Source organism: Podarcis liolepis, assembly GCF_965112155.1.
Source record: "Podarcis liolepis genome assembly, chromosome: 1".
In the NCBI taxonomy this organism is placed as follows: Eukaryota; Metazoa; Chordata; class Lepidosauria; order Squamata; family Lacertidae; genus Podarcis; species Podarcis liolepis.
Genome location: NC_139554.1, coordinates 50,776,952 through 50,795,536, shown reverse-complemented (window position 1 = coordinate 50,795,536; position 18,585 = coordinate 50,776,952). Strand labels below are relative to the sequence as shown.

Here is an 18,585-nt window from a genome sequence, read left to right as displayed (position 1 = left end):
TCGTTGCTATGACAATGCAATGAAGGGCAGAATGATGACAAATTGGCACATTTAAGAATTTGTGGACATCTGCGACTAATGCAGGAGAAGCCAAGAAATTCTTTTGGAAGTATTGGAATTACATACATAGGTAGTAAATGAACATACTAATATAATTATGTGAGAAAGCCCATTTTGGTGCCATCACATACAGGTTCGTCATTTCTGTTAAGTTAAACACACTCATTTCTTTCTCCTTCAACATCCAAACTCCAGCCAACTGCTGCCACTTTTACCTATTGATGTCTGGGAACTTCTCCAAGTTCAGGTTCAGAGAATAACATTAGGGATTTGAATAACCTACCTGAAATGAGTATTACAACCCTCTCAAGTCTTCTGCACCCCATGGCCATCTCCACCAGTGCTCACCCTTCAGAAAATCTACTCTCCCTTTCTTTTGCAAGTGATAGGGAAGAGAGAGAAAAAGTGGTGAACACACAGGGGGATTTCTGCCATTCCCACCACTACCACTCCTCACTGTTACCCTTATGTGCTGATTGAGACATAAAGCCCAGGGGATTGTGGGAGCTATGTTCTGAGGACTGCTACAATTCTACCATTAGAGATTGGGTCCAATCTTACGGCAGGGTAGATACTGCACTGCTTCTTTCCCTCACATGTAATTGGGACCTGAAAGGAAGTGGGAATTTCTTCCAAATTTGCCACACACACACACACACACACACACACACAACATCAGTCAACCACCAGAAGACTAATCTTGTTATAGGATAGGGTCGTTATAGGAGAGGGCCACAGATAGCAAACAGAAAGCCAAGCTTGTTATCACCATTTACAATGCTTATATTTCATATCCTATAGATTGAACTTGGCTCAGCCTAGGTCTTGCCTTGCCTTCTTTCTTCCAGGGTGGATTTGATCTCACCTCACAACCACTACGTTGCCACTCCCTCCCTACGGTTTCTAATCCACAAGAGGAAAACGTTGCATACGATTTATTTTGCCAGCTCATCATGTTGCTGAAGCAGCAGAAAAGGTTGGAGCTGGAAGAATTTCTCCTTCTATGCATCTTTTAAAAGATACCTGCTGCTTCTGCATGACAGACTTGGAAACCATATACAGTGTTATCTTGGGTTAAGTACTTCATTCGTTCCAGAGGTCCGTTCTTAACCTGAAACTGTTATTAACCTGAAGCACCACTTTAGCTAATGGGGCCTCCTGCTGCTGCCGGAGCACGATTTCTGTTCTCATCCTGAAGCAAAGTTCTTAACTCGAGGTACTATTTCTGGGTTAGCAGAGTCTGTAACCTGAAGTGTATGTAACCTGAAGCGTATGTAACCCAAGGTACCACTGTATCCAACTGGGCTATTTGCCCCACAGCCCTCTGTCTTCTAGAGATTTCTTGCACACCCAATTCTTCCCTGCCCTTCTTCTTCTAAAATGCAACTGTTGGTCCCCAGTGCAACTTTTTTATTTGGCCTTTTCTTCAGCAACGTGACTCTACTATTCGCTGTTTCCTGCTTTTTCGTCCCACTGTCTAAATCAGTCTTGCTTTGTTTAATGTACAGTGGTGCCTCGCAAGACGAAATTAATCCGTTCCGTGAGCCTCTTCGTCTAGCGGTTTTTTCGTCTTGCGAAGCAACCCTCTTAGCGGCTTAGCGCTATTAGCGGTTTAGTGGCTATTAAAGGCTTAGCGGATTAGCGGCTAAAAGGCTATTAGCGGCTTAGCGGCTTAGAAAAAGGGGGGGGGAGCGAAAAAAAATCGGAACACTTGCAAGACGTTTTCATCTTGCAAAGCAAGCCCATAGGGAAAATCGTCTTACGAAGCAGCTCAAATATTGAAAACGCTTTCGTCTTGCGGGTTTTCCGTCTTGCGAGGCATTCGTCTTGCGGGGCACCACTGTACACTGGTTCTCAGTTTCTCCTGTTTTTAGGCCCTATTTTGAGGTTTTTCTCTACCTCCCTATATTTACCCTTCCTCTTATACAGTCCTTGGTCTTTGCTACCTTTTTATTTCCTCAACCTCCTCCTACCTCATTCACTCAGCCCACTTTGGCCATCCACCCTTTTTGCCCCATAGTTTCTTCTTCCTTCTAGAACCTCTTGCTCCTCAGTCTGCCTACTTTATCCACACAACTTCTCCTATTGTACAATCAACATTATGGTTTTGAGTCAGCCAAACCAGCTTTGTAATTTCCCTCACACTCTATTTTGCCTAGTTTGTTTTCCTAACATTCAACGCCACTGTTGCTGATGCCCCCGCCCTCACATTAAAATATATAGACTAACATGTTTCTAGCAAGATGCTTTCAGAAGTGAAGAATCTGCGCTAATGAAACATTCGCTAACGTGTTCATTTAGATGAGGAAGAATTGTCTACATCAGGGAAATTGTTGCAACTCGACTGCCTTTCATCTCTGGTTTTCTTTTACATTGTTAATGATGCCAAGATCAAAGATCAGTTGGGACACCAAGGAACACTTAAGTATAAAACGGAGGGAGATCCAGAACTATCAGCGTGAGACATACTCCGTTTCTTGTGAAAACACGACTATTAGTGGCAACCACAATACTCTGATGATTCTCAACAACTGGCTTTTCTTATGGGCTGTTTATTTTTACACATCTCAATTCCTGTTTAACATTTCATTTCTAATTGGGTTATTTTCAATCTGTTGTGTGGTGAATTAGCAGGAGACACATTTATCAAATAACCACTATTGACTCTCAATTAAACCTTGACTTATGTTAACATGAGAGACAGGATTTCTAGCTACTAGTTGAATGATGGCCTCAAAGTAGCATTAGCTACATGTGCACCACTTAAACTTAATATGGTGCACATGCAACCAATCATGTGTAATACTGACCACCTAATATCTGAGAAGGCATGGAATGTGGTAGAAATCACATCAATGCAGGCAAAGGACTGCACTATGTTTACTGGTATTGGAGTCAAAATCCAAATTCTGAAATTGCCAATTCCCCTCCCCCATCCTGAAAGACTTAAAGAGAATTTAAAAGGCTTTCATTTAAACTGTTCCATGGAAGACAAGATCACATATTCAACTCCTCTGACTAAGAATCCCATGTTAAAGGGAAAGGACATATACTATTCACTCTAGTATTAGGAAAATAAGCACATGATGGGATGACATTTTATGATATGGCTGCTAAATAGAGACTTAAAATTTCTGATTATTTAATTAACCATACAAGTTTCTCTTCTCTTCTCAAAAGGGGTCTGTTTTATTCATACCAAAATCCATTCTCACTCTGTTCAAGCCTATATCTAGCTTTCCTGAATTCAGAAAGCATGAATCTAGCAGTCATGATTAGCTGTGAGTCACATCAGCTTTTTAAAGTCTACTACTTGAGTCTTCTGACAGCCGCTCCTATTACAAAGCTGCTGTGACATATGCTAATTTTTTAGCAAGATTACTGCCGCCAAATTGTAAGTGTCCATGAAGGTGAACCTCTGTGCTGCCATTCCGTACCTGCTACTTTTAGTGCAATTATTACCGTATTTTTCGCTCTATTGGACGAACCGGACCACAGGACGCACCTAGTTTTTAGAGGGGGAAATCAAGGGGAAAAATAGTATTCCCCCCCAGCCCCAAAGAGCAACGGACAGGCTGCGCGCTTCCTCTTTAGCCTTGAGCAGCATCTTTAGCCTTGCACAACGGGATGGATCGTGCCCGCTGTCCACTGGGGCTGGACTAGATGACTCCTGGGGTTCCCTTCCAACCCTGCAATTCTGTGACCTCGGAAGTTGTTGGGGGTCTCCACCACCGGAGGCTTTTAAGCAGCGGTTGGGGGACCATCTGCCTGGCGTTCTTTAGCTGTGATTCCTACATTGTGAGGGGGCTGGGCTAGATGACCCTCGGGTGGCCCTCCCAACTCTATACAGTCCTACACTTCTGCGGCAGGAGATCCACAGCCACTTCACACAATGCCCACTCCCAATTTTCATTGGAGAGACATGTGGCTTCACAATCTAGGTAGGTACCCTCCTACCTGCCACTCTTCCCTCACCCCACTTAAGCCGAGGGAATTCCTGCCCAGAGAAGCTCCCAGGTGAGGCAAGGGTTAAGATCTACCTCTGGTAAATGGCTTTGTATCCTCCCTCTTTCCCTTTTCTCTTCTTCTTCTATGCTAGTTCCTTCTCTTGTGTTTTGTTTAATTTGTTTTTATTGTATACTAAAATAAAAGCTGCAAAGTTTCCTTTTTTATAATATTCCCCCCCTCCAAACTAAAACATAGATAAAAACACTGATCCAGAAGAAAATAAGGGGGTGGAGAAAGGACGAAAAAAGAAAAAGAGGTAGAGATACGAGAGATTTTTTAAAAGTTGGCTTCTTTAGCCTTGTGCAGCCTCCCACGGCTGGAAAGGCGTGCTAGGCAAAAGAGGAAGCCCGGGCAGCGAGCGGGATGGATCGCGCTCGCTGCCCGGGCTTCCTCTTTAGCCTTGTGCAGCCTCCCACAACTGGAGAGATTGCGCAAGGCTTTTCTAGAGGAGGGAGAAGGGACTGACTGGCTGCGTCAGTCCCTTCTCCCTCCTGGGGAAAAGCCCGCAAGAGCCGCGCAAAGCTTGTGTGTGGCTCTTGGGGGCTTTTCCTGCTTGCCTCTCCCCCTGCATTCGCTCCATAGGATGCACAGACTTTTCCCCTTAGTTTTTAAGACGGAAAAACTGCGTCCTATGGTGCGAAAAATACGGTATTTTACTTTATCTGTTTCATAAAATCTAAATACCACTTGATTGTAAAACAACAACAACCCTCAATTATGAAATAAAACACATTTTGCATACTTGTTAGAGGCCGCACCTTTTCTGGTTTGTCTCCTGGAAACAACTGTTTTATAATAAGATTTTCTAGAGGTACTGTTGGGAACTGATTTCTGAAGTTCTTGCCTACTGACACATCAAGCAGACACCTCCACTGTACTCTTTTCAAAGCCTGCTAAAAACATTTTTGCTTAGGCAAGCAAATCCAGACATGTAGAAAGTTGACATGTGTTTTAATCTGGTTTTCAGTATATCACTGATTTGAAATTTTTTAATTTTTAATACTCATTCTTTTATTGATAATTATTGATAATTGATAATTTTATTGTTTTATTATTTTTACCAGCAGGGAACAACAGGGAGCAGGATTTAATCTCCACACACCAACCGATGAGCAGAAATTAAAGAAATTTTAATTCTTTAAATTGGTGGGAGGTGGCATTGGAGTTCACACCACTGCTGCCAACTGCTTAAAGGAGCAGCAACGTAAAACACCATTTGAAACAGGAATTCCCTTCCTATAAGGCAGAGTGATGATGGGAGGCTGCTTCAAAGGCTATAAAGGCAATAAAGGCTGCTTTATTGTTTTAAAACAATTATCTTGCTTCCATTGCAAGCATGCAGTTAAAACATTCTCCCCTTTAAAGGAGGGGAGAGGATGTTTCAAAAGGTGCTTTGCTAAGCCATGGAGGGAATTTTGACAAGATCAGACCCATGGAGCCAAAAAAGTTCCCCACCTGTCACCTAGTAACCAGATTACGGTTAAACCTCTACACCCAGCTCAGCACTCCATTGGGGATGCAAATCACCCCATCCTCAGCCATCAAATGGATCATTTCATGAGCAGGGAGGTGATAACCCATCCTCCTTATCTGATCTACATGGATCCGCAGAGGAGTGGGGCTGTGTGTCAGTGTGGTGGAGTAGCAGTATGTGGCTCCCAAAGACAGGGAGCAAGCACACTGCCAAGTCTTCAGTGAGTCAATTTCCTTAAATGACACAAACTATTGGCGTTATTTGCCTTCAGCAACACTGCAGTTTAATCAAAGCTGACTGGATAAATTGCATCATGGCATCATGATGTCAGCATTAATCCCTGACTAGCTGTGATTACTGGGGGGGGGGGGGGGGGTTGACCCCTTTGCTACCAAATGGCACCAGAGCAGCAGCAGCAGCAGCAGCAGCAGCAGCAGCTCAATGTTACGGCCAATGCATTAAATACAGAATATGCCAGGTTCAAATCCTGATATTTCCAGAGTGCCGAGAAAAAAATCCCATCTGAAATGTTGGCCAGCTGCTGCCAGTCAATATACACATGACTAGATAGACTAGTGGTCTGACTTTGTATAAGCGCATACACTTTTTTAAAAAAAAACCACAGTGCTCACTGCACCACAGGCACCCAGCTGAAGCCATGATTGTACCCCACGGGCATCAAGTGCACTGATCACTGAGGTAAAACAGTTAACAAAATGAAGAACTCATAAATAAGACTGCGCAGAGATCATGAAAGAACTACAGCTTGCTGCTAAGTGCGGGGAAAACGTAAGCTGCGTAAAGCCTGAGTGGAGTTTTACAATGAGCAGAAGCTGCCCTCTCACCTTGACATGTTCAAGAGGAGAATTTGGCAAAATTCTGTTCAAAATCCAATTAACTATTGAAATGATAAAGGATTATGTATGCTATTGTCTGTATGAACAACGGGTTTGTCATTGCCAGAACAGCAATCTCCCTCTCCTCCTACTTCACAAGTTGCCTTTGCAATTCGGCTCCCTTTCCAGCTTACCATTGCTTATTTCAGGTAAGTCAAATTTGGTGAAATCCCACCACTGAAGCCGGTAGGTGGTGTTGGCAATATTACTCGCTACAGCAGACTGCCCATCTCCAATCACAGCCCCTAGGTACAAAATGAAAAGAAGATTAGTGAAGTTGAACGACTGATTTAGTAAACAAAGCAATCAAAACACACCAGCTGGAAGGGATGAAGTCCAAAGGTTTTTTTGACTCCTTAGCAAAATCAAAGAGGCAAGTCAGAGGACGCATGAAAGCCAAAGAAATAAGAAAGATGCATCTAAAAACCCAGTCAAACGATAACATCATTGGAAGACTTTAAATGGTTAGCAACAATAAATCGTCAGGATTACAGAGTTGTATTCACCCTGGAATTGTGAAAAATACTGAAAAATTGCAAAACCAGTAACTATAATACATAATCCTGCACTAAAATGAAGATAACATGACAGTGAATTTATTTTATTTAAATAATTTATAAAATAAAAAATCTAATACAGCATCAATACAGAAAGAACACATTAAATTCATCTGTAAAGCTAACAGAAGCAATATCCAAGAATGTTACCCAGAAAAAACCCAGGCTAAAGAACAAATTATTGGTGTCATCCAAGTTTCCACAGGGCATGTATTCCAAAGTCTTTTATTTTTATTGTTTCATAGCACAATCAATCTGTGCCTGTGCCAATATGCTGCTGTGTTATGATCCAAGCATATATTCACTCTAAAAAGTTCCTTCCTGACGGAGACTGCCATCTAAGCCAGCCAATACCTCTGCCATCTTGGAACCTTTAAGGTTCCAACAGTGGCATCCCTAGTGCCAAGGAAGCATAACTTTCTAAGTTTTCTGTCCATACAGCTACACTACCTAATGCCTTAACATAGAATGGTCAAAACAGGCAAAAATACATGGGCAAAAATAGTCAGGTCTCTGTCTTCAAGGAGTTTACAATCTAAAATAAGACAATGGGGAATGCAAAAGGTGTGAGAGTCAAGTGTTGAGAAGAATATGGGAAAAGACAGTTACATTTATTTTTCAAAGATCAGTTGCAGCTGAAAATAAACATAAATGTGATAAAGCTAAAGGTGATGTGGAAAGGAGAGTTTTGAGGAGAAGAGGCAGTGCCATGACTGTCAGACATAGCAATTCACCCCACCCCACCAAAATTTACCATGCAGAATGGTGTTTGGATGAGGGAGAGGTGATCCTCCTAGCCCTGCCCGGTTTCATCACTGAGGAGTGCTCCAAAGCGCTTGCCCCGACATGAGAAGAGCCTTCTGGAGCAGGCATCTTGCTTTCTCAGTGGCCTACCAGATACATATGGGAAGCACACAAGTAGGACTTGAGAGCAACGGTGCAACAACACTCTCCCTTCCCCGTGGTTATCAGAACTGGTATTCAGCAGAGTTGGATGGAAGCCCCCTCTGCTCCGCCAGCAGAGGATTTGCTGGATCCTGAGCTGGTCCTGATACCAACATGTGACTGCATCAGCCTGGGAGCTGGAAAAGCAAATATTTTTTCCCTTCCACTCTCCACCACTTTCTGCCCATCTACCCATCTCCATTCAGCCCTGACGATGCCAGCTGGCTGTTTGAATTGCCCCCTTAGATCTTGTGAAGCCTGCAGTTAGCTAAAACACCGTGAACATTATATTTCAATCACTATATTCTCTGAAGGAAGCTACAGGAGAATTTGGAACTCCAATGCTGAACAAAAAATAATAATCCAGGTAATTCAGACTGTGTTACATGCCAGACAGTCCAATTGTTTTGGCAGATGATTCAAGTTTGCTATGCACTACTAGGCATGAAAGCATGCAAGGTGAACAGGCCTAGTTGTCTATGTTCTTTCCATTCTTCTCTCCTTTTGGCCTCTGCTTATCAAAACCTAGCAAGAAGCAGAGTACTGTGAAAGAAAGGCACAGGGAGGGGGAACTCTAATGTCCTCATATATATATATTTTACACATGAAAAAGAAATCCAAAAGGAGAGACAATGAATTGAAGAGGGAGATTTTTAAAATGCATCTATCAGCCCTTTTGCACGAACCAGTCAATTTTGGGCAGCCACCTAATTCCACAACAAGCTTAAGGAATACAGTATGTCCTAGCAAAAATAAGGGCTTTCATAATGTGCACTCTGCCGCATCAGACCTGTTCTCCACAATACACTGCTTGGTCTATACAGTGATACCTCGGGTTACATACACTTCAGGTTACATACACTTCAGGTTACAGACTCTGCTAATCCAGAAATAGTACCTTGGGTTAAGAACTTTGCTTCAGGATGAGAACAGAAATCGTGCTCCGGCAGCGGGAGGCCCCATTAGCTAAAATGGTGCTTCAGGTTAAGAACAGTTTCAGGTTAAGAACAGACCTCCAGAACAAATTAAGTACTTAACCCGAGGTACCCCTGTATAGTAATTTCAGTTGCATTTGTAGGATATGCAGGTAAAGCAAATGTAAGAACCAAACAGTACTGAGCAAACATAAGAAGTTAACATCATTTTACTCAGCCATGTTGCTTCCTGGCCCAGGACCTTCGAGGCTATGTGGACTGTTAGCAGAAATCAGTGGAATAAAATATTAATTGCAACTACATAAAAACAAGGATAGGAACCTGTGGCCCTTCAGGTGCTCTTGTATTCGAACCCCCATTAGTATGGCCAATAGTCAGAAATTATTAGAGCTGTAGTCCAAAAACCTGTAGCATCAACCATTCCTAACTTAAAGTGACCAGTAGAAGTATTTTAGCACTGATGAAAGCTCAATGGTCTGCTCCTTGCCACTGCTGTGGAAAAAAAATCACAACCTCTATTCAAAGATTATTTAGATTTCAAAATGCTGAAGTGGAAGCCGAAGGGCAATTGAAATGCAGTAAACGTGGGTTTGATTGGCAACTTTCCTGCGTCTGTCTATCACTGGATAATAAACACTGGGGGATGACAGAAATGAAGATAAATCCTTTCTGCAGTAACCCTCCTTCTCCAACAGCTCTCAGTCAACATATGACAGAAGAGTCATGGGAGGAAATCAGCACTTCAACAACAAAATGGGGTTGTGCTCACCCTGTTGCGCAATGCCTTCATGCAACTCATCCATCCATCATTTAGAAGATGTGTACTTTTGAAGCATATTGTGGAATCGACAACATTTGAGTGATACATCACATGTGCATGTATATAAACTTGGACCAGCCCAGATGGTGTGCCTTTGGAACAGCCAAGTGATGGTAAAGAATGGACATTCTGATCCAAAGAGAACATTCCAAGAATACTTTGCTTTTGGTTTAGCAATCTTGGCCATCATGGTAAAAAAGTCTATGCATTTTTTTTCTTAGCCACAAGTCTAAGGTGAAGAAGCAGAGAAAGGAGTAGTTTCCTTTGATAACTTGCTTCTATGACAATTTTCTGCGATTTGACAGTTTTACTATTCCAAAAATTAAACTTCAGGAGTGGAATGGAAAGTCCATTTGTAAAATATAGTACATTAGGATCTGTTATATCCAACCAATATGATGGGGCTGCAATTCCCCTGAAGGAAGGCTCATTTGACAGCAACAGTAAACTGAGCCTTAAAAAAAAATCTTTATTAATAAATATATAAAAATATTGGATTAGGTGCAACTTTTTCAACAAGAGTTAGGATAATCTATGCAAATCAGGGTGCTTTTGTTTCTGTTAATGAGATAAACTCAAATATATTGTATTTAAAAACAGAAAGACAACAGGGCCTCTCCCTCTCCATTATTGTTTTATTGCATCCTTAGCTGAAGCCACAAAATGTAATAAAACAATTAAGGGGGTTAAAGTAGATTTCAAGGAACGTAAAGTAAACTTATTCACAGACTATGTAGCACTATTTGTAACTAATAGCGATAATTCACTTTAAAAGTTATTAATTTTGTTTAAAGATTTTAGTGAAGTCTCAGTTTATAAAAACAATTTTACAAACCCAAATGGAAAGCTTTAGCATGGGTAGACCTGTGAAAGAAAAAATACCCAAATATACAATCCCATGAAGAGATTTTCCAATTAATTACCTGGGAATATGGTTTATGCAAAATATCAAAGGCTTAATCCAAATATAATAATGTTAAATTATTATAGGAAGTGGAAGGCGATGCAAGTCTACGGGGGGGGGGGATCTCCCAGATTGGGGAAAGCATGGCTTTAAAAAATACAGTCTTGCCAAAGACACACATTCTTAGTTTTAAATATACTGTTATTATTACTGTAGATGTGCTATGACCTATGCTTGTTCATGTACTATAATGCCATGCTTTAGTATTATGTCCATATATAATTGCCCCCTCACACCATCACACAACTTACAAGGGTAACCAACAATTATTCACAAGTATAGAGAATTTGGAAGACTTTGTGCAGCATTGTTCTCCTAGCAAAAACTTATCAATGTCATTAAAAGAATTACTCAGAAAAACTGCTAGTTTCTCCTACTTTGGAAAAGCTTGATTAAACTTTGTTTAACTGTCACTCAGTTCAAGTTAGGTATTTTAAAATTGGCTTGTGTATTAAATACATCCCCCACAACGGTCTGCTGATGTTTGTTTCCAATTTATTTTTGCTTTTAACTAGTTTTTCACTTTCTATGAATATATATACACACAGTATATATATATACCCCTGATGTACAGCCACACAGCCATTTGAAAAGGCTGTTGGTCCTTACTGATATGTTGAGAGCAGCCTGATAAAGGATTAGGGAATGAAAACCTAACTCTGGGACATGCAGCAAATGGTGCAGGCATGTTCAATTACCCAAAAGGTGGCACATTTTAGAAAACATTAGGTTGGGGAATCCTTTTTGGCAGGCAGAAGCTTCACACAAGGAAAAATCAAATTTTCAAACAATTACACAGGCTGTTTGTTGTTATATAACCTGTTCCACAGTAGGATCTTGAGACAAGAAACAAAAGAATAAGTTAATCAGTGTGCTATCCCCTGCTTCTAGGTTTGAAGGATTTGCCAGAATATTGAATGATACTTGCCTGACAAGAACAGTTTTCAAAAAGATATGTTTTTCCTAAAACTGCTATAGCATAGATTCCTATTTAGATGAAGATGTTTTTCTGTTTTTATTTGGCAATGATTTGTGATGGGACCTACTGAATGCAACTGATTTAATTTTATTTGTAACATTTGTTTTCCATGAGCAAATTGTAGGCTCTTCAACCCTTCTCCAGAGTATTCATGAGGTGCTGCATTGTTTTCCGGAATTCTATTCCATTAATTGTTAGCTCTTTGTACAATGTGTTCTGCAGCAATCGTATTTCGTATTGGTCTAATCTCAATCTTTTTTCTTGATACACCAAGACAGAATTTAGTGATATGAACAACTGGCTGTGTTTGATCACGGGACATGATGATTCTACCTGTTTTTAGTACAAATGGGACAACAGTGCTCATAAACATGGACTTCATATAAAGAGCACATTTTTGGCATTGCCATGTACTCCTTTAAATATCCACCAGCCATTTCACACACACCCACACACACACCGTCCCCACCATTGTTTGGGAGTGCAGCCCCCCGCCATCTGATTCATCACTGCCATACACCTTGATGTTGAAATGGTGCCGTCAAGCGTATTTCTCTAAGTGCCAGGCTGCAATTATTTGCCTGTAGTTTAACAGGTATAGATTCAACTCTTCTGCAGTATCTCTATATGCTACTGAGGCATCTGCCATGCACTAGGGGCACAGAGCAACAAAGGTGACCTCAGCCGGTATAGTTTTGCTAAACTGCAAGTACTTGCTTGTAAAAAAGAACAAAAGAATAAAGGTAACATGTAGATCTATCATGTGCAGCCACAATGTGAAAACCGTACAAGCTTTTTCCCATGCAAAAGTGCTGTGTAAGAAAGCTATCGTGTTTAAGAGGCTCACCGTAAAATCACATTGGGAAGGCTATAAAGCAGGCTTCCTCAAACTCTGCCCTCCAGATATTTTGAGACTATAATTCCCATCATCCTTGACCACTGGTCCTGCTAGCTAGGGGTCATGGGAGTTGTAGGCCAAAAACATCTGGAGGGCTGAGTTTGAGGAAGCCAGCTATAAAGGAAAAGTGAATTTCTTAGAACTGCAACATATCTGGCTATCAAAATTAAGGTCTCTGTCAACCATGTATGCCAGGCAACTGAAAATAGTATCTTGTTTTTCCATATAGTGGTACTTCTGGTTACGAACGCCTCGGGTTACTATTTTTGGGTTACAAACGTTTTTAACCCGGAAGTGAGTATTCCGAGCTCTCGGAGGCCTCGCTGCTGCCCGGAGTCAAACCTGGACATCCACAGGGCCTGCGGAGGCTCCGTGACTGGGCTCCAGCAGCGGGAGCTCTTGGAGGCCTCCGCGAATGCCGGGAGCCAGGCCCCAACATCCGCGGGGCCTATGGAGGCTCCGCAACTGGGCTGCAGCAGCAGGAGCTCTTGGAGGCCTCCGTGAATGCTGGGAGCCAGGCCCCAATATCTGCAGGATGCCTAGCAGGTCACATCCCAGCCCCAAAGGTAGGTAAGGAACACTTACCTAATGAAGACCAAGAGCAGTGAAGCTGTTAAGAAAACAAAGATGAGCCTGGGCTGAAAAGCCCTTTACCAACCCTTGCCCCTCAGTTGTAGCAAGATGGGTGGCACCTAGCCAGGCAAGCCCACCTACCCTGTGGGGGGGGGGAGTGGAAAATTTTGGGATTCTGCAAGGGATTTATTTATGTGAGTCTGCCCTGTGCTTTGTTCCTTTGTTTGGGGGACTTCTGGGGGACTCTGCCTTCTGCCATTGTTTTGGGGATCTTGTGGAGCTCAGTTCAGCTACTGGTTGATTGTGTGACTGCAAAAATGGATAAAAGACCCCCATCCAAACAATGACTATAATCAGTGCAAATTTAAAGACATTTATATTTGCCGAGTTCGTCTAGCACTTAACAAGAGTACAGGTTCACACGTCTCCTTTATTCACCTTTTCAACTTATAGGTGAAAGCAAAGAAGTGAAGTTCTTCTGCGGGTTTCTGAAATCCCTGAGAACTGGCAGGGTCTCAGAAAACTGATCTGTACATTGTTACAGAGCCTCTCATATAAAAGGCTGCTCTCTGTAGTTCAACCCCTTGATCTCATTGCCTGGTTACTTTTCCATCTTTATTAAATGCTGTAGAAATCTGGTTTTTAGTCTACACATCACTGTTTATACTTTGCACAAAAACAGAGCAAGATCTATGCCTGGCAGGCAGTTCTTTGTGTAAAGCTCTCTCTTCCTTCTTTCTGACTTTTCAGAGCATGAAATATGCCTGCTAATTCTAAATGCTTCACATGGCAAGCCTTGCAGTGCAGGACAAAGGGACTACCCTTCTTCTAGTAAACTTTAATTTGTATATTTTCTTCTTGTAAGAAACAATTGGAGAACAATCATGGTAGCTATTCTTTCCTGCTTTACTGACTACTAATAAGGGAAGCTTGCTGTAGAGTCTTTAACTAACTATACAGCTTCACTGACAAACCATCTTTATAGAACTCTTCATTTTCCTGCTGTGGGGTCAATGGCTCAAGATAACAGAGTCCAAAATATTTATGTTAATGTTCTAATCTCACCAAATTATTGTGAGAGCGCTCTCTCCCACAAAGTATTATATCTGTCAAAGAAGAATATCAAGGGCTGTGTGAGAGAACTATTCCATAGAGCAAATGTAACTATTTTTGTCCCAATTTCTCAACTGCCTTGTCCTTAATGCTCAGATGGAGCTATTGTTGATGTTTTAAACAGCATTTAGCTCAAGACAAAAATCAGGCAGAATACATGCCAAATGCTCAGACTTCTAAGAACCTAACGTGAGCCACCGAAAGCTGTTCCAACACAAAAGCTATCTTGCCTTTCCAAACTCCGCTCTGGCTTAGGTTTTTGCCAGGTCTTCAGGGGACTTCTACATCTGTTCATAGAAGCACACAGAAAGGCCCTCTGCATTGATTCATTGTCTCAGCTTGTGTGGGCATAACTGAGAGAGTGGTTAAACTTACCCAAGATTCTGAAGACTGAAGGAATATGATGGAGTCACCAACCTGTTGCACACAAAGGCCTTCACTGCCGTCCACAGTCTCTGAGCTTTATTAAAATTAATTAATTTTAATTTTAACTAGAGAAATATTATATTCCTGTAGATGCAAGAGTCTGTGCTCTTCCACTCCAACTAACTGGGCAGTGAACTCTTCCCCTCCTCAGAGGGACCAATAAGGAGTGGTGATAGTTTCCCTGCTCCATTCATGGTTTGCCTTCCCACTTTTACTACAACCAAAAAGTGTATTTATGGGGGGGGGGGTTGGAGTGAGGAGGCTGTCTTCCCCCTTTTCTTAACCCAAATGGCATTTTGATACAGGGGTGGGAGAAACAGTGAGGGGAGATGCCTTTCCAGACATGGAGAGCATTTTGATAGGAGGGGAAGTGTAAAGGCAACGTGCCTTCCTCACTTACTTTAAGGGCTGCCTTCCTGCTGTTTCTTGCATTTTGATTTAGAGTGGGTAAGGGAGGGACAAAAGAGATGTCTTCCCTACTAGGCTTAAGGCTTGTCTCAATGCTTTTCTTGCACCAATGGGAGTTTTTATTTGGGGCTTTATGTCCTCACTATCAGGTGCACTGTGTACCCATTTAAGGTAGCCCCCAGACAGAAATGGAAGGTGAGATGCAGTGGATGCACATTGCCTGTCTCACTCACTGGATCATCACCGTGTCATGGTGAGTGGGTTTGCATGTTCCTATGACCCTTGTGAGCGAAGCCATCTGAAGTCTTGTACTCCCAGCAAGGTCACCCAAAGCGGTAAGGTGAAATGGTAGGAGCTAGACAAAGAATGATCCAAAAAGTCCTCAGCAGCAGAACAGGTGGAAGATAACAGGTGGAAGACTGTGTGTTGGTCAGCATGCACTGATCTACACACATAAAACAAATTTACACACAGGCGTCTTCCAAAAACCCATCCAAAACCCAAACCCAAAAAAAGTCCCACAGCGATCGGCAAATGGTAACAGGGGCAGGACTGTGAAATCTGGAAGACCCTAGTCATCAACCTGCACATGGGCGGTGGATACAGATTCAGTCGTTCTGACTCAAGGAATGAGGCAGCAGCTGTATCCATGACTAAGCAAAATAAAAAAATTCCTTCCAGTAGCACCTTAAAGACCAACTAAGTTAGTTCTTGGTATGAGCTTTCGTGTGCATGCACACTTCTTCAGATACGAAAGCTCATACCAAGAACTAACGAAAGCTCATACCAAGAACTAACTTAGTTGGTCTTTAAGGTGCTACTGGAAGGAATTTTTTTATTTTGACTATGGCAGACCAACACGGCTACCTACCTGTAACCATGACTAAGCAGTCCTATTTAGGATCCACTCTGCTCACCCCAAATAGGGGGAGGGGCTAGAAAAGGTCTCCTAAACATAGCCTGCCTTTTTACACACACACCCCCCCGACTGGATTACTGTGCCCAGCTTTCTCCTGACTGAAGTGCAGAGTGTTTGAGGACCAGGACATTCGCAGGGAAACCAAAATGCTTGTTTACAAAGCTATTGTACTACAAACCTTACTGTATGCTTGTGAAACATAGACCACTTATAAATGCCATCTCCAACTCCTCAAAAGATTCCATCAATGGTGTCTCCAAAAAAATTTACATATCACTTGGGAAGACAGGCAAACTAATGACAGTATACTGGAAGAAGCAAATATCACCAGTGTCGAAGCAATGATTCTTCAACATCAACTTTGTTGGACTGGTCATGTTGTGTGGATGCCTGATGATCATCTTCCAAAGCAGCTATTCTATTCCCAATTTAAGAGTGGAAAGCGTAATGCTGGTGGTCAACAAAAGAGGTTTAAAGACTCTCTCAAGACAAATCTAAAAATATATAGTATAACACAGACAATTGGTAAACACTGGCATGTGAGCACTCCAATTGGAGAACAGCTTTTACCAAAGGTGTCATGGACTTTGAAGATGCTCAAACTCAGGATGAAAGGATGAAGTGCTGAGAAGAAGGCGCATTAGGCAAACCCTCACCATGATCAACTCCCACCCAAAAACCTATGTCCCCACTGTGTAAGGACATGTGGATCCAGAATTGGCCTCCACAGTCACTTATGGACTCACTATTAAGACCATGTTCATGGAAGATAATCTTACTCGGCTACAAGTGATCACCAAAGAAGAAGCAGCAGCAACAGAAGAAGAAATTGCCAGTATTGCTCGGCTGCAGGACACTTGAGTTTCCTTTCAGTCTATTGAGTCCCTTTCTTTCTACTGAGATTTGCCTCCAACTTTCAATCCTGGAAGCAGCAAATGAAATGCAGAGCAACTGGTAGCATGAATCCAACAAACAATCCCTTCCCCTCTGTTCCTCTGCTGAGTCTTTCTATAGATTTCCTGCCCATGGTTGATTTTTCTAAGTTACATACAGTCAAAATCTGACAAATCAAGATAAGATATTGCCAGTGAGCAACATGCTTGAGTTAAAATATATACACTACACCCGATTAGCATTGTATGACTGGAGTAGTTCTGCTCTAAAAGTATTTACTTGAGCTGAATTCATACTAATGTGAGGGGATGTTAAGGCTAATAGCACACCCATAGGGGAATAGGAGCTTCATTAATAAAAATGAAGTTCTTGACAACTTAAATAAACCCGCTTTTGTAAAGATGGTCATGAGGGAAACCAGTGCTGACAGCTCATGCCTACTATAGATTACACACCTAGAGCACTCTGTGCTCATTAAGAGCCACTACCCAGTGTGATGGCTCCCAGGCCAGCTGCTGAGCCTGAGCAGCATCATTCACCTTGTCTGAAAGACACTAGGCTGAAGGACAGTGCCTGAGGGAGTAGTTCACGATTCTTCCCAAATTTGATGGCAAGGGAGCTTGAGCAGATGCTAGGGTATGGGCAAGTTGGGACAAGACAGCAGAATAGTATAGGAACAGAAAAGTGGCAAATAAGTGGGAAAGACAATAAAAACAGAGGTATCAAGAGATTAGGTAAGACCAAAGGGCAGCGGACTATATCTAGGAGGAATCCCAATTGGAAGAAATTGTTGTACACCTCAAATTCTAATAGGATGAAGGATGGCGCATAAATGCTTTAAGTAAGAAAAATCTGAAGATCTACTGGTCCTAAAGTTTTAAGCAATCTGACAATGACCTATACAACCAGTATGTAAACACAGAGCCTCTTCGCAGTGTTGCAACCCTCCCTGGAACATTATGGTAAAGGGTGGGTAAAAAGTAAAATAAATAAATAACTACTAGACCACATTAGTACAAGAAATTCGGTGTTTGTTAATTTTTCTGTATTTTATGAGTCAATAATGTTTTAAAGATGTTCCCTGTTCTAGCCTCAGCAACTCCTAACACCATTCAAAAGATCTGGTTTGAAACATGTCAAAGCATTTATACCCCAATCTCAGCCAGAAACTCCCCGAATATTTTAAATATCAGCTAACACAATACAATCCCTGTCCCCAGGCTTACAATCTAAAAATACAGAACACAAAAGGAATAAGGGACAAGTAAGGAAGAAAACACAGCAAACTCCTGCATTAGGTAAAGGTAAAGGGACCCCTGACCATTAGGTCCAATCGTGGCTGACTCTGGGGTTACGGCACTCATCTTGCTTTATTGGCCGAGGGAGCCAGCGTACAGCTTCCGGGTCATGTGGCCAGCATGACTAAGCCGCTTCTGGAGAACCAGAGCAGCGCACGGAAATGCTGTTTACCTTCCCGCCGGAGCGGTACCTATTTATCTACTTGCACTTTGACGTGCGTTCGAACTGTTAGGTTGGCTGGAGCTGTGGCCGAGCAATGGGCGCTCACCCTGTCACGGGGATTCAAACTGCCGACCTTCTGATTGGCAAGTCCTAGGCTCTGTGGTTTAACCCAAAGCACCACCCTATTGTGAAGTTCTTACAATAACAAGCTGGAATGGAAACAGGGCCTTCTCGGGACCTGAAAAGTATCAGGTG

The 18,585-nt window shown here is 42.2% G+C and overlaps 1 protein-coding gene across 3 annotated transcripts in view; it reads right to left on the bottom strand.

Annotated features, from left to right (window-relative positions):
* Positions 1–18,585, bottom strand: part of AMBRA1 (autophagy and beclin 1 regulator 1) — a 153,874-nt gene that overhangs the window by 50,702 nt on the left and 84,587 nt on the right. For all 3 annotated transcript variants that reach the window (XM_083462388.1, XM_083462390.1, XM_083462389.1), the window contains one exon: positions 6,573–6,683. In XM_083462388.1, coding sequence (XP_083318514.1) covers positions 6,573–6,683 — 111 coding nt within the window. The remainder of the gene's footprint in view (positions 1–6,572; positions 6,684–18,585) is intronic.